This window comes from Simochromis diagramma, unplaced genomic scaffold (assembly GCF_900408965.1).
Source record: "Simochromis diagramma unplaced genomic scaffold, fSimDia1.1 OVJJ01000802.1, whole genome shotgun sequence".
Classification (NCBI taxonomy): domain Eukaryota; kingdom Metazoa; phylum Chordata; class Actinopteri; order Cichliformes; family Cichlidae; genus Simochromis; species Simochromis diagramma.
The window spans coordinates 10,961,094-10,974,419 of record NW_024387492.1 but is presented as its reverse complement, the minus strand read 5'-3'; the positions used below and the strand labels follow the sequence as shown (position 1 = coordinate 10,974,419).

The following is a 13,326-nucleotide window of genomic DNA, read 5'->3' as shown; positions in this document are numbered from 1 at the left end:
TCAGAGAAGTGAGACTCATAGTTAATACTTCATCTAAGCTGGGGATTGAATCTGACTCAGTTTTTAAAGTGCAACAGTGCCATCTAGCATACGTTCAGCCGCACAGCACCTTTGCTGTTTGTGTGGCAGTCCCCAGCTTTAATTGTTTAAGTAGAATGTGAATATCTGATACTGTTGAATGTCTATAGACATGGCATGCATTCAAAACTGAAGCATTCTAACATTTCACATTAGAATTTTTTTTTAAAAATCTAAAATTTTAGCATTTCCCAATAAGGACATTAAATAACTTAAATCTAGATCTAATGTAAAGTGAACACCGTAGTTAAAGTATTTATGAAGCTAAATGCACAGCAGATTTTTTGAAGACAACAGAAAATGTTAATGTTCTTAATCTCTGCTTCATAATGCAGTAAATAAGCTTGAGGATGTAAAGCGTTCGTCTACCACTAGCACACCAAATCGTGATGGCCTCAAGTCTGATGCAACCAAAACCCAGCGCAAAACCAAAGGAGACAAGGGGAAGCCAGCTGTCGCTAATGAAACGGTAATGTATTACAACAGTATGGTACAGGAAAGACAAAACGCCGCAACTCTGCAAGTCTGTCAACTGCACATAAGGAGTAGAAATATAAAAGCGCTTATAGAAAGGTATATGCATGCATTCACATGTATATACCCATGTTTATGCAGTCACCCACTCAGATTGAAGGCCATGTTTACCTAAATGTATTTTTCACAGCGACTTTTAAGTTAAGAGACGGTGCTAAGATATGTCACAGAGGTCTTGTTGTAGCTTGAGGAGTACAGGATGGAGGCATTTGTTTTGACAGTGTAGTTCACGTCTCTCCAAAGATGTTCATCCAGCTATGAAATGCTAGGCAATGCATATCAGGGTGAACCAAATCTCTGGCCTGCCTGTATACAGGATGTCTGAAACACATTCACCATGCATGATAACATAATCTGCATGGTGAGTGTGAATAATAGTCTCAGATAAGAACTTGGTTCGTCAGTCAGAACCACTCAATAAACCTATGATCCACATAATAGCAGCATTTTGATCAAAGCTGTGCCACACATTAAATTCACACATTAAGCACAGTGACATTTAAACGTTTTTCTAATACTGACCTCCTTCGTTTTTCATTTAAAATTTGATGGTAAGCGCAACTTTAATGGAGAAAAGACACTAAGCGATCTCCAAATAAACTAAAAGTTATCTGTTGTGTAAAACAAAGGCAAAAAAACTAAGTTTGAAGTAGACATGCGCACTTTAGCAAACCGACCTTCCGCTCTAGTGTTTGTGTGTCTCAGCATGTGTTATTTTTTTTCTGTGGGTTCTTTGCACTCTGTGTGCAAATGTCTGTGCAGAGCCTTGACCTAACTAAACCAAACTGGATGCTACGTGTTGTCACGGACAACAGCAAAGCAAAAGGCATCGACGTTAAGAGAGACACAGAAAGAATAGACCAGATTAAAGCCATTAAAAAAGCATGGGAAATGGCCGAGCCGGGACGCTCTGCCAAGGTAACCCTTTTAATTTAATATATTCTGTCTTCTTTTGGAATATATAATGTACTCTAATTTATTTATTTTTATGTATTTATTTAAGTGGGCTACACTGAAACATACGCTTCAGACAGAATGATTTACTATGTCTTGCTTTTAGGCTTTTCAGTCTCGTCTCCATTTTCTTAAACAAGTGCAGCAAAAAGAGTGTGGTGATGCTGCTACAGAGGAAAACAATGGTATGAATCTTTAAAAATGGAAACATATTTATGTGAACTCATATGGGTTTATGGTAATGTGAGCTTGTCCTATTGGTACTTCTATAGATGCTTCAAGACCTGGTCAAGACATCTCTCAGAGTGCATCCAATCAGAAGTTGACTGACACCCCCTGCTCCTTTCCTCACATGGACTACAGTCACTTTACCAGGTTCTCCATTGCTATACTTTTCCGTCTCTGTCCCCTTTCACTCTTTCACTATCTATTTGATTGTTCAGCTTGTCCCAGCATGCAAGCTTAGACGATATAGATGGGAAATGACACACAGCCAACAAAGAAAGTTACATCATCTCATTGTATTTTAAAACAGATGCTTGCATTTTCCTCCCCCTGTTGAGGTCCTGTGGCTAATATGCAGGATGCAGTCTAGTTACCTAATGTAGATTTGTGGACCTGAATTAAGAGCTGGAAGGCTTTATGGCATTAGGGCATATTTGTGTGTGTTTGTGTGTGTGTTGGTGAATATGTCGGTGTTCTTGTTCTCAGGAACAGATTGGTTCATACAATATCTGCAGAACATTGTTAGTAATTTCCTGTCTTTATGACCTTTGCTCTCATTTGTCCAGTGTGAACAGCAGTGTTACATTGTATACTTAACAGGGCCTGAAAGGGCAATGCAAGGACTTCAAGCTACAGCAGTGTGTCTAATGTATGGAGATAAGGTGGATGCTATTTAGTACGGCTACTGGCATAATGTTTTTTAAGCTGTACCTTTCATTTTTAAGAATGTAATGAAATTATTTACATAATAAGCATTATCTTATTTTGCTGTTTATTTCTTCTTTATCCTTTTAAACTCTCCCTTCTCTGTCTGGGTTTATTCTGGGTACTTGGACTTCCCCCCATAGACCAAAGACATGCATCTCAGGTTAACTGGTGATTCTAAATTCTATCCCACAGCCCTAAATAGGATAAATAGTTAGGAATAGGGATGAATTGATAGCTTTGCACTTAATCATTCATATTCTAGTGTTTGATAGTAACTTGATTTGAGTGGGCACTCTGAACATCAGGGTGATTAGTACATGACACAGCAAAAACAGTAAGTAGTTTATTGTTTTGAAATCTCTAAACATTTGGATTTACAGGCTGTTCATGCATTAAAAATATACACAAATGTAACATTTGTGAGCCTGCCATTCCTCCTCTTATATAGCTGACTTCAGTTTCTAACAGCACAGCTAAATGTGCCTCAGCCCTCAGAATGACAATACAGCAGCTCCACTACTGACATCAGTTACTGAAGGACTGACAGTAGCAGTCACCGAGAGTTTTTACTGCAGCTACATTTTTGTTATTGTTTATATTTTAGGTTCTGATTTCTATATTTTGAGGCTGGGATTATTGTGTGGGTTAATCTTTGGTTCTGATTTCTACTGTTACTCTGGTTTCCTTTAAAGGCTAGTTAGCATATTTTTCCTCCTTATATTCTGTGTTATTTAACCTTCCCTGTGTCCTTAACTTAGAATTTCGAGTTCTTCGTTATCTTCAGGGGTTTTATGTTTGGTTGATTTGTGCTTTTTGTGCCTTGTTCTTGTTCTTGTTCTTGTTGCATTTGAGTTCTAGTTACTGTTTATGGAGTCTGTTTGTGATTAGTGACTCTTAGTTATTTCCCGTTTTACTTTTCCCCCAACCTCATTGTCTTGATTGTGTACAACTGTGTCTAGCTTTCCTCAGCTGTCTTTCCTTGCCTGCTCTCCCCATGTGTATAAATAATTCTGTCTTCGTGTTAACTTCCCCGTGTGTTTTCTTTCTGTGATCTGCTGGGCTAATTTAGAGTTTGGGTTTCTAGTTTTCATTGTTAGTTTGAACTGTGAAACAAAGGCTCACCTTCTGTTTTATCCCTCTGCCTCCAGAGTATACATTTGGGTCCTTTAACCTGCAATTCATGACGATTACCAAGAGATGAATTTTTAAATATCTTTGATATCAATGCACATCTAGGATTACAAGCAACTATGAGTTTGCTGCCCATCTATGTGTACCCAACGTAAACAACTATTTGCACTTAATTTTGAGCATCAATAGGAAAAGGGCTTTTTGGTTTTCGTATAAGTCGCTTAGCAATTGACCAATCACATTTCACTTAACCTTGGTTGCATATAGATACATACTGTACCGTGTAAACTGATCGAGTATAGTTAGGAAACAGTTTCACCATAATCCCCCCCAAATTCCACGTTGAGCACCAAAGGCTAAGCCAACAGACTAGCCAATGGCTTTCCAAATTGGTCTATGTCCTGTGTGTGACTATATTGTCAGAGTAAGAGTTTTAAAGGGAAGAATCTCCCTCCACAGTCCCCCCTGGGTTTCCCATTACTCTCCCTGACACCATCTCTTGTTCCCTCCCTCCATCTCTCCCTCTGTCCATCCCTCTCCAGGATAAATGAGATGATATTTGGGTCTTTTAATTAGAGAGCTATTTCAGGGACACTATGAGCTCGTTACTCCAATGAGATGTGCCCCTCTCCCATCACCTCTCCATCCTCTCCTGCTGTGAGCGTGCGCATGTGCGTGCCAACACGTGTGTCCAGCTAATGGTGGCTGTCGACACTGGCCTGCAATATGAGCAGAGAAAGAGATGTGTTAAGTTTATTAAAGGGTGTCAGGCACATCAAGATTCACACTTGTGTACACACAGGCGTGTCTATATCCTCAGTTTCCCTCTCCAAAAATTTGTTTAACACCTGATCCTGACACAGTAGCTACAGTGCATGTAATGACACTGTGCTATAGTACAAAGTACTTGAACATATCTTCAGATTTCTATTCATTCTCATTAGATGGGTATACATTCATGTGACAGAAAAATGCTGTGCACACCGTATACATTTAGTTCTTGTGCATACATGTAGACACCAAAAGGATTCTCCAGTGGTGATGGACTCATACATAGAAGAGGCCCAGCAGAGGGAGCGCACTGAAAAGATCCAGACTTACCGGTTGGTCCGAGAGCATGTGTTGGAGTGCAGAAAACAGGAGGCGTTCAAAAGGAAGGAGCTAATGAAATGTCAGCTGGAGATGTATCAAAACATGCAGGTAAGGGACAGAGAGGGAGAAGAATGTAATGAAACAGAAAGAAATGAGCCACTGTGGCTATCAAAGTTAAAAGGAGTCAGCTGCCTTTCCCTCTAATTCTTTAACTACTTTCTCGCTGCCATTTCTCTTGTCTCCAGGCAGCCTTTGAGCAGCGCTGTAAGAACTTTCACAATACGTGCGAAGCATTTAATAGCCGTCATCGAGCAAGCATCAAAAAGGAACAAGAAGAGAAGGAGGCTCTGGAGGAGGCCCAGTCCGCAGCTCTGGAAAAACAAGCAGCCTTCACCTCTGCTTCCGCACAGCCACCCAACAAGCAAGACAAGAAAGCTGGCAAGAAGAAATGATAGTTTTTGGCACCAGCATCCAGTTTCAATTCTCCTCAGTAGACATCTCAGAAGTAGTCACACTGAATTATCGTCATTGTGTCCCAGCATTGTTTACGTGCGCCTTACGAAACAACATCAGATGGGAAGTTTATTTGTTCACGATTCAGTGCGTTCGCCTTTTCACTACACCTTTAACTTTGAAACGACTAGTTGCTCTAACTATAGTGTTTATTAAATGTTCTAGTTTGATAGTAGTTTAACAAAGATGTTCACACAATTATAATATTTAGATCATATCCCATAAGATATTTAATGTGTTCTTTACCTATACTGTTCATTAATAGCTATGAAAGCAGGATTTGTAGTTTTTATTCATTTGAATCTAAAGTGAATGTTCGCTGTCCATGTTTTCTCTTTGCTCTACACAAGAATAAAACACGTTTCAAATTCTCTTGCTGAAACTGTAAAAATATTGCTGAGCTAACCTTAAAACTGAATTGGAGGTCTGAAGGATTTTTTTTTAATGGCAAAACTAGCTTTTAGTTTAAGTTAAGATAACTCTTTATTGTCATTGCACAGTCATACATACAACGACACGATACGACACATCACAATGCAACACAAACAACACAACACAGTAACTTAACTTAGTAATAAAAAATGAAGAATAAGGCTTGTAAAAGCTGTCCTTGAGTCTGTTTGTCTGGGACCTCAGCAGCCTGAACCTCCTGCCAGACGGCAGCAGCTTAAACACCTGGTGTCCTGGGTGTGTACAGTCCTGTAGGATGCTGCGTGCCCTCTTGAGACAGCGAGTGCTGTACAGGTCCTTCAGGTCCATTTTTCTGAGGATTCTCAGAAAGTGGAGACGCTGTTGGGCCTTTTTTAAAACCGGAGAGGTTTTAGAGCTCCATTGGAGGTCTGTGTCTATGTGCACACCCAGAAACTTGAAACTGGACACCCTTTCCACACACTCCCCGTTGATGCTGACAGGCTGCAGCTCGGACTTCCTCCTTCTGAAGTCGACTACCAGTTCTTTTGTCTTGGTGGTATTGAGGTCCAGGTTGTTGTCCACACACCAATCTGACAGCCTGTGAACTTCAGCTCTGTACGCCGTCCCATCTCCCCCAGAGATGAGCCCCACCACAGTGGTATCATCTGCAAACTTAATGACTGCGTTGTCTGGGTGGGTTCTAACACAGTCATGTGTGTACAGTGTGTACAGTAGGGGACTCAGTACACAGCCTTGTGGAGAGCTGGTGTTAAGGCTGAGGGCCGAGCTAAGATGAGGCCCCACTCTAACTCTCTGTACACGGTCTGAGAGGAAGTCTCTGATCCAGGCGGCAGGTGGTAAAAGGAAGTCCGATTTCCTGCAGTTTAACTATTAGTCTATCCGGGAGTATCGTATTGATATCGTATAAATTAAAAATTAAAAAAACTTGAAGGTCACATTGAGGATTCTTTTTGAGTGATAGTTTCTGTATTTAACTTAATTTTGAATTTAAATAAAAAACTATTTAACCACTTAATATGTCAAACATAATATGTCAAACAAACAAGCTTGCAAGGATCTTCCTTTTGCCTCCTTTGGCTTCACGGAGAAGCCAGTCTCACTTGCAATGTATGGCTGGGACCTTCTGGTGCCCAATATCTTTGATTATATTCCCCCAATCTTTGGTTTTCTTGAAGGTCACTATATTGACCGTACGACTCGATGCATAGTGGGTACAGTCAACCTCCCACAAGCTGAGTGGTACTGATTGATCGCTTGATTGATATATTCTTGCTGATACAGTCACATTGTGCAAGACAAAGCCAAGCACATAACAAAATGTTACACAGGTAGGTGGCAGATCTTTACTGCCACATGGCAACGATTGATTAACATCAAAGCTAAGTGAATGCACAGACTCAGAATGCTGCTGGTGTTTTGTTTTGCCTTTCTGTGGTCAAATATATCTAATATGGTAAAGTGCCCTTTATCTTAGTTTAGTAGTTAGCATGCATGTAGTTCTGTGTACCTCAGAGTCGGCTGATCAGCTGAAAAATGAGAAGTTAAATTGGAAATGAAAAGGAAGAGGGTGCCATCTAGTGGACATTAATAAATTCTCATTACCATGCCTGCACTGTGCTGTCTCAAGATTGACAATAATAAATAGTTCAATTTTTTAGCTGCTGCATGGAGGAAATTATCATTATGCTGCGCGTGTATATGTGCACATTCTAGACTGCGTGCATGTTTGTGAACCAGATAGCAGGAGGAGAAGAATTATATGTGCCTGCTTGTGTAGTATGTGTGTCCTACAGCAATTTGCTCCTCTTCTGAGGCTTTTTGTACTTTGCTGCTGAAAACCTATAGCATAAAATTCCTCTTTGCAAAAAATGAGTCCCTGTTATGGAGCTAAATTAGGCAGATTCAGCATACGCATAACACTTTAGTTGAATTCATTTGTGTGTGTAGTCAAACATGCATACAGACTACAAATCTATCTAATATTCCACAAATATGCCTTGAGCACAGTGTTATTGCCATGCTATTTTATGTGTACAACTCATGCCGTGTTTTGTGTGTCTGTTCACTCTGTCAGGGTTCATTTAACCAATGACTGTTTCTACTCTCGCAACAGCATGACAAAGCTAATCCTGAAAGCCTCAATACTGGAACAGAACATTCCCTCTTGCACCGTTGCACCATTCTCACTTGCCCGATTCATTTTTTCCCTTCTAAGGCATTAGCTGTTATTTGACAGTTTCCATACATCTAAAGCCGACCTCGCTCTCCCTGCAGGGTGCTTGTGATACAGTGGTTGTCTGTCAGTGTATGTGTGTTGTATTATTCTGTTGTTAGAGAGATCAGCCATGACTCTAATTGACAGTGACGTGTGTGTATTAACAGAGAGGTGGTTTGTTAATTGGCAGCTGGTGGTTTGATGCAAATGTGTTGTGAGCAACAGGGGAACTCTAAAGTAACCTTGAAACCAAGGGGACAGACAGCCACTGTATATGAGTCTGTGTGTGTGTGTGAGAGAGAGAGAGAGGGAGAGAGAGAGAGAATGGGTGTGTGACTTCCACAAGTAATAAGAAAATATTTGATTCTTAAATGGACCCATATTGAGCGGTGTTGAAATGAACTAAATACACATTCCCGAGTGATGTGGAGGTGATGGTATTTTAATTCACTTTACATTTCAGAGGTAATAATTCAAGAATACCTTAATCAATTTCTTTGCTGTTGTTTTATGAATGACAAAAAGGGCATTTTGCACTTGCAGGATATCCTGTCTTTACTTGGTTGCCCTCTCGCTCTCTCTTTTTTTTCCTTTAGAAGAAAAATCTTTACCAAACTTATTATTTCTAGTGACCATAGCCCACAATGGAAAAACTACTAATCTGTTTTTATCAACATCTTGTAGAGCAGTAAATCCAATTCACAGTCTTCAAATGACAAAATAAGGCCTACCTAAAGTTAATGTAGACTCATCATGGGTATGAATGTCATAATAATAAGTGGTACTGAAGGTTCTACGTGGTCTATTGCTTTGTTTTTTTTTTTTTTTTTGTTTGTTTTTTGCCTGTCCCGTTTGGTTCTTCAGCAATCAGAATTTTTGTCTGAAGGCCAAGTAAGATACCCAACAGATTTACTTTACCATGGATCATCACGGCTTTGCCGTATTGGTCCATTTTATTGACCTTTGTTATTTTATTTTATTTTATTTATTACTGACAGGACAGACATAACTGGGGGATAGGAAAGGGAGGAAAAGAAAAACAGAGGGGAAGAGGGACAGTGAGAGAAGACATAGCCCCGCCCCCAGGGCATGAAGCATGCATGGAGGAGATCCAGGCCCCAGACATCCAGAGGCCCCCAGATCACAAGAGCCCAAGGAGAACCATTGGAGGGGCAACCGTGCCACCCTCCTGGAACGAGCTGAAGAGAGCCCCAGATGTGGGATCACCCAGGAGCCACAGTGCAAAAGCCAGAGAGGGCTGCAGTGACGAGCCTGCAGGCTCGCTGGCAGCCACCCGCGCCAGAGTGGTCCAAGCCCTGGGCCCAGAGGCCCGAGGGCCCCCAACACCCGGAAGGGGCCCGACTGAGCCACGGGCGCCTGGATCTGCCAAGCAGCCACTGAGAATGAGCCGGTGCATACCTGAGCGTCCAGCCCAGAACACCAATGCACTGGCAGCTGAGGGCATCAACCACCAGCAGGGAGTGTGGTGGGGGGGAGATAGGTGATTTACTACGACTGGTAGTTTCTCTTTGCCAGAATAAAAAGGATTTGTTTGAGAGGAGAAGTTATAGGGGAGAATTAAAGATTTACACAAGTTGGGAAGGTCTTATGAAGGCATTTCTACGAGCGTCACTGTCCACAGTGTAGAGACTTGTAGATCACCATTGACCAGAGGCTGCAGAACAATAAAGAAGACCCTGCTCCAAAATCAGCACCTTCAAGCTCAACTGAAAGTTAGAGCTACCCACATGGACAAGCCAAGTGCCTTCTGGGGAAAAGCTTTATGGCGATACAAGACAAAGATTGAGCTTTTTGTTCACAACGAGAAAATGTGTTGGGAGGAGTAAAGGTACCCAGACACAAATATACGCTTCCAGCTTACACAGGGGTGCACACAGGGTCCTTCTAGCTTATTGACCCAACTTGCTGGAGCATTGTTTAGTTGTTGTTGCCCTCCTCCTGTGGGATTGAACATCTCTAGAGTTTCACACTCAGAGCCTGCCTTGCTGATAAAAGTCAGAGGAGCAAGGCTTCACAAGGAGAAGCTTGTGCTGTTATGGCTAAGCCACATCTCAGATGACAAAGAGCATCGGGCCAAGCCTTATGTTGACAGAAAGATATCACTGAAGGGCAAAAGGTTAGGGCTCACAGATTAGTGCCAATGTATTACTGCAGTAGCCTCACTCCCCCCTTGTAATTCTCGCTAATGCACACACAAGGGTAGCTCTGAATCCTTGACATTAGATCATTACAGTCATTTACTCTTCACTTACTCCAAGATCATCAATAACGTCCACCTTTTTAAACCTTAAATAACATAAAAATTTGACAATTTATATTAACAGAATTTGCTGTTTTGGACTCCATTGGGGATATACATCTATAATGTGAGTGTGTAAACAGATTTAGGTCCCCACAGCAGGAATACAACCTGCACTCCACACACACACTGTTCACAATCTATAGCCAGTGCTGGAGGCTGGATGGAACCACAGACTGCTGACCTGTTTGCAGCCTCATTCTTCTCACCTTGCTTTGGCTTCACTCTCTTTTCACTCTTCTGTGGCCAACTCGCCAACAATGATGTCTCTCTTTTCTGCCAAGGGAGAATGTGAAAATCAAATAACTGGTTGCTAGAATTTCTTAGAAAAAAAAAAAGAAACTGCAACACTTCACTTCAATATTCTTTTTTAGGTGTAGGGGACACAAGGTCATCATCACTGGAGAAAAACAGTAGCCGTCATCAGATTTAGGTGACAAGAGACCTGTGGAGGGAAATCCTAGGTAATAATGTGTTCTATTGTAAATGACACAAATTAGCTTTCTAATTGTATCCTCGTTATTTCCCTCTGGTCCTCACTTATCAATGTCTGGAAGGTCCTCCCTGCACTCCCAGTTAATACTTTGTAAAGATTAGTCTATTGTTTTTTGGAGGTCACACCAAGTCAATATTTAATCAAGGCTGTGGAACTGCAGGTTGAGGCAGATTGGATAAACTGTCCGTGGTCCATCTGTGTATACTTGAAGATTTGACAGTGACAGCAGAGATAGACTAGTCACCATTCAAAGCAATGGCTTGTGTTGACAGGTTACAGTAGAGCGAATGAAAGGATTAGGTGTGTAGGAGTACATGCGAATGTCCACACCTACTTTTCGTCAAGGTTTGCTTTGGTATCTTAGCTGCCCTCTGCGATTTAGGTCCCAACTATATTTCCTGACAGTTATACTAACTACTGCTGATATGTGGGAACTCCTTTGGGCACTGTTGTGTTTCAAAGTTGTACATGTCTATAGTTATTATAGAGAGGTCGGTGTGATTGTGAGAGTGCAGCTGATCCGTTTACCTAGCGTTTATTTCAAACATTCGGCCAAGATGCGGTTCTTTGTTTGCGTACCACATACACGCATGGTCTGGAGCTACACGTCTGCGTAGTGCAGCACTGATCATGTTCGACATTTCAAAGCGCTGCCTTAGTTAAAGTGTTGATGAGACATAATCTATAGACAGTGTGATGAAAGGATACACACAATTTCCTTAAATAGCATAGCAGTGACTGCTTGAATCGCCACCTAATTGCCTCGTGTCTGAGAAGTTTTCATTAATTCAGCAAGGCGCACGCAGTTTACACAGCAAAGCCGAGAGGTGTCAGGTTGCCAATAAAACAGGAGTCTGAGTTTCATCCCACTTTATTGGATTGTGCAATACCCTTTGCCAATCACGGTGGATAATTGCGCAGCTTAATTTACCATCGGAGGCTACAAGATGAGAGGACTCCCCCCGTTAAGACGGCTCACCGCCACACAACTGTACTCCTCAAGGAAAGGAAATGTAACTTTCTTCAGAATCCGCTTTTGGCACTTATTAGCTCTTCTGAGCGTTGGATTTTTTTAATTTATTTGAACACGTCAGGTTATAATTCCCTCCTGACATACACTCTCTTTATTAATGTGTGGATAAAGAGGACACAGCACCTCAGCGACACAGCCACGGTCATGATAAAGTGTAAATGATAAAGTGTGAATTGATTAGAGCTGGACCAATTGGGGCCGGCTGTGCAAGGGAGTCATCGATAACCTGCCTGTGCTTCACATTGATTATTGCTATCTCAGATAACAGGACAGGAGACCTCTGTCTCTCTCCCTCTCAAACAGAGAGACACACAAACTCTTGGCTCCTTTCCCCCCCCCTTATATTTATCTCTACATAGGGTATATGTAAGGGAAGATGATAGCAATGGCTACATTCAAGTCCTTGTCTGATGTAATAGCTGTAAAGTCATGTTGGCCTTCTGTTGACTGACTTCACTGGACTGTGACCAGCATTAGTAGTTGGTCACACACACCGACTCAGTGAGTCAGGGACATGGATGTGAGGACAAAGAGCTGTTCACCTCTCGTGTCTCTTCAACCTCCAGACGACTGGCTCAAGTAAACTCAATTTTGGCCGAATTGGGCCAACTGCGGTTACTCAAAAATCTATTCTCTCAGATATTCTGTGTCACTGCACTGGTAACACTGGCAACACCCAGTGTATGCCATACCCTGTGTGTGTGTTAACGGTCAACCTATCAACCTATCACTGCCTGATTATAGGAGTTGATACCAGTTGTGCTGCCCCGAGTGGAGACAGGCTGATGTGTTACGTCTATCCTCTGAGCTGTTAGCACAAACATGACTGCGCGCACACACGTACAATCACGCAAACCACAATCAGCAGTATGAGACATGTCTGACTCATTGAAGACACATAATCTCATGACCTTGAAGAGAAAACTGTAAAACACGTCTTGTTGTGTTCGCCTGCAGGAGACTTCTCTTCTCTTCTCTTGCTTTTGATCACAAGAACTATGAACATGATGGAGGCTTTATAGTGTTTTCAATCTCTCCACCTCCCATCTCCCGTCTTTTATCCTCACATCACTATTTATAAGTGTTATTGGTTGGAATGAAGTGTGTACATTTTGTTACCTTCCTCATGTAATGCGCCAACACGTGCGTTTGTGCGCTGAACATTTGTCGCTGAAACATCCTCCCATTTAGCCAGGCAGAAACAATCAAATGTTTTCTCAAGGGCATTTGCTCATTAAAGTCAATCCTTCTGGGACTGCTCTAGTGTATGTGTGTATCACGCGTGGCTTTGTTAGCTAGATAGCTTCCCTCTTAGCTTTCCTGACTACTGAGCGGTGAGTTTGGCATTCTCATTGCCAAAAACTGTTGTGAGCTTCGTCTGCTGGTTCCTTTCAGTCACAAGCTCCCAGCGTTATGTGTGTGTGTGTGAGTTACGTAAAGGCTTTGTGTAATGATGTTGTACGTCTTGTCATTTGTCAGAGTGCTTGTATAAGGAAACAGTGGTTGAATGCTGCAGGGAGGGTTTGGGTCATAAGCATTAAACTCAGGTGTGCTATGATTCGCTTGATTAACTACAGCTGTCAGTGAGGGCAGAG

General features: G+C 41.8%; 1 protein-coding gene across 10 annotated transcripts in view; it reads left to right on the top strand.

The window, feature by feature from the left end:
* The window catches only part of adgb (androglobin), a 38,419-nt gene extending 32,631 nt beyond the window's left edge, over nt 1-5,788 (top strand). For all 10 annotated transcript variants that reach the window (XM_040017257.1, XM_040017255.1, XM_040017249.1 and 7 more), the window contains 6 exons: nt 414-547; nt 1,375-1,530; nt 1,673-1,751; nt 1,839-1,941; nt 4,647-4,830; nt 4,968-5,788. In XM_040017257.1, the coding sequence (XP_039873191.1) occupies nt 414-547; nt 1,375-1,530; nt 1,673-1,751; nt 1,839-1,941; nt 4,647-4,830; nt 4,968-5,174 (863 nt within the window). In that variant the 3' untranslated portion in view covers nt 5,175-5,788. The remainder of the gene's footprint in view (nt 1-413; nt 548-1,374; nt 1,531-1,672; nt 1,752-1,838; nt 1,942-4,646; nt 4,831-4,967) is intronic.
* Nucleotides 5,789-13,326: the final 7,538 nt, after the last annotated feature.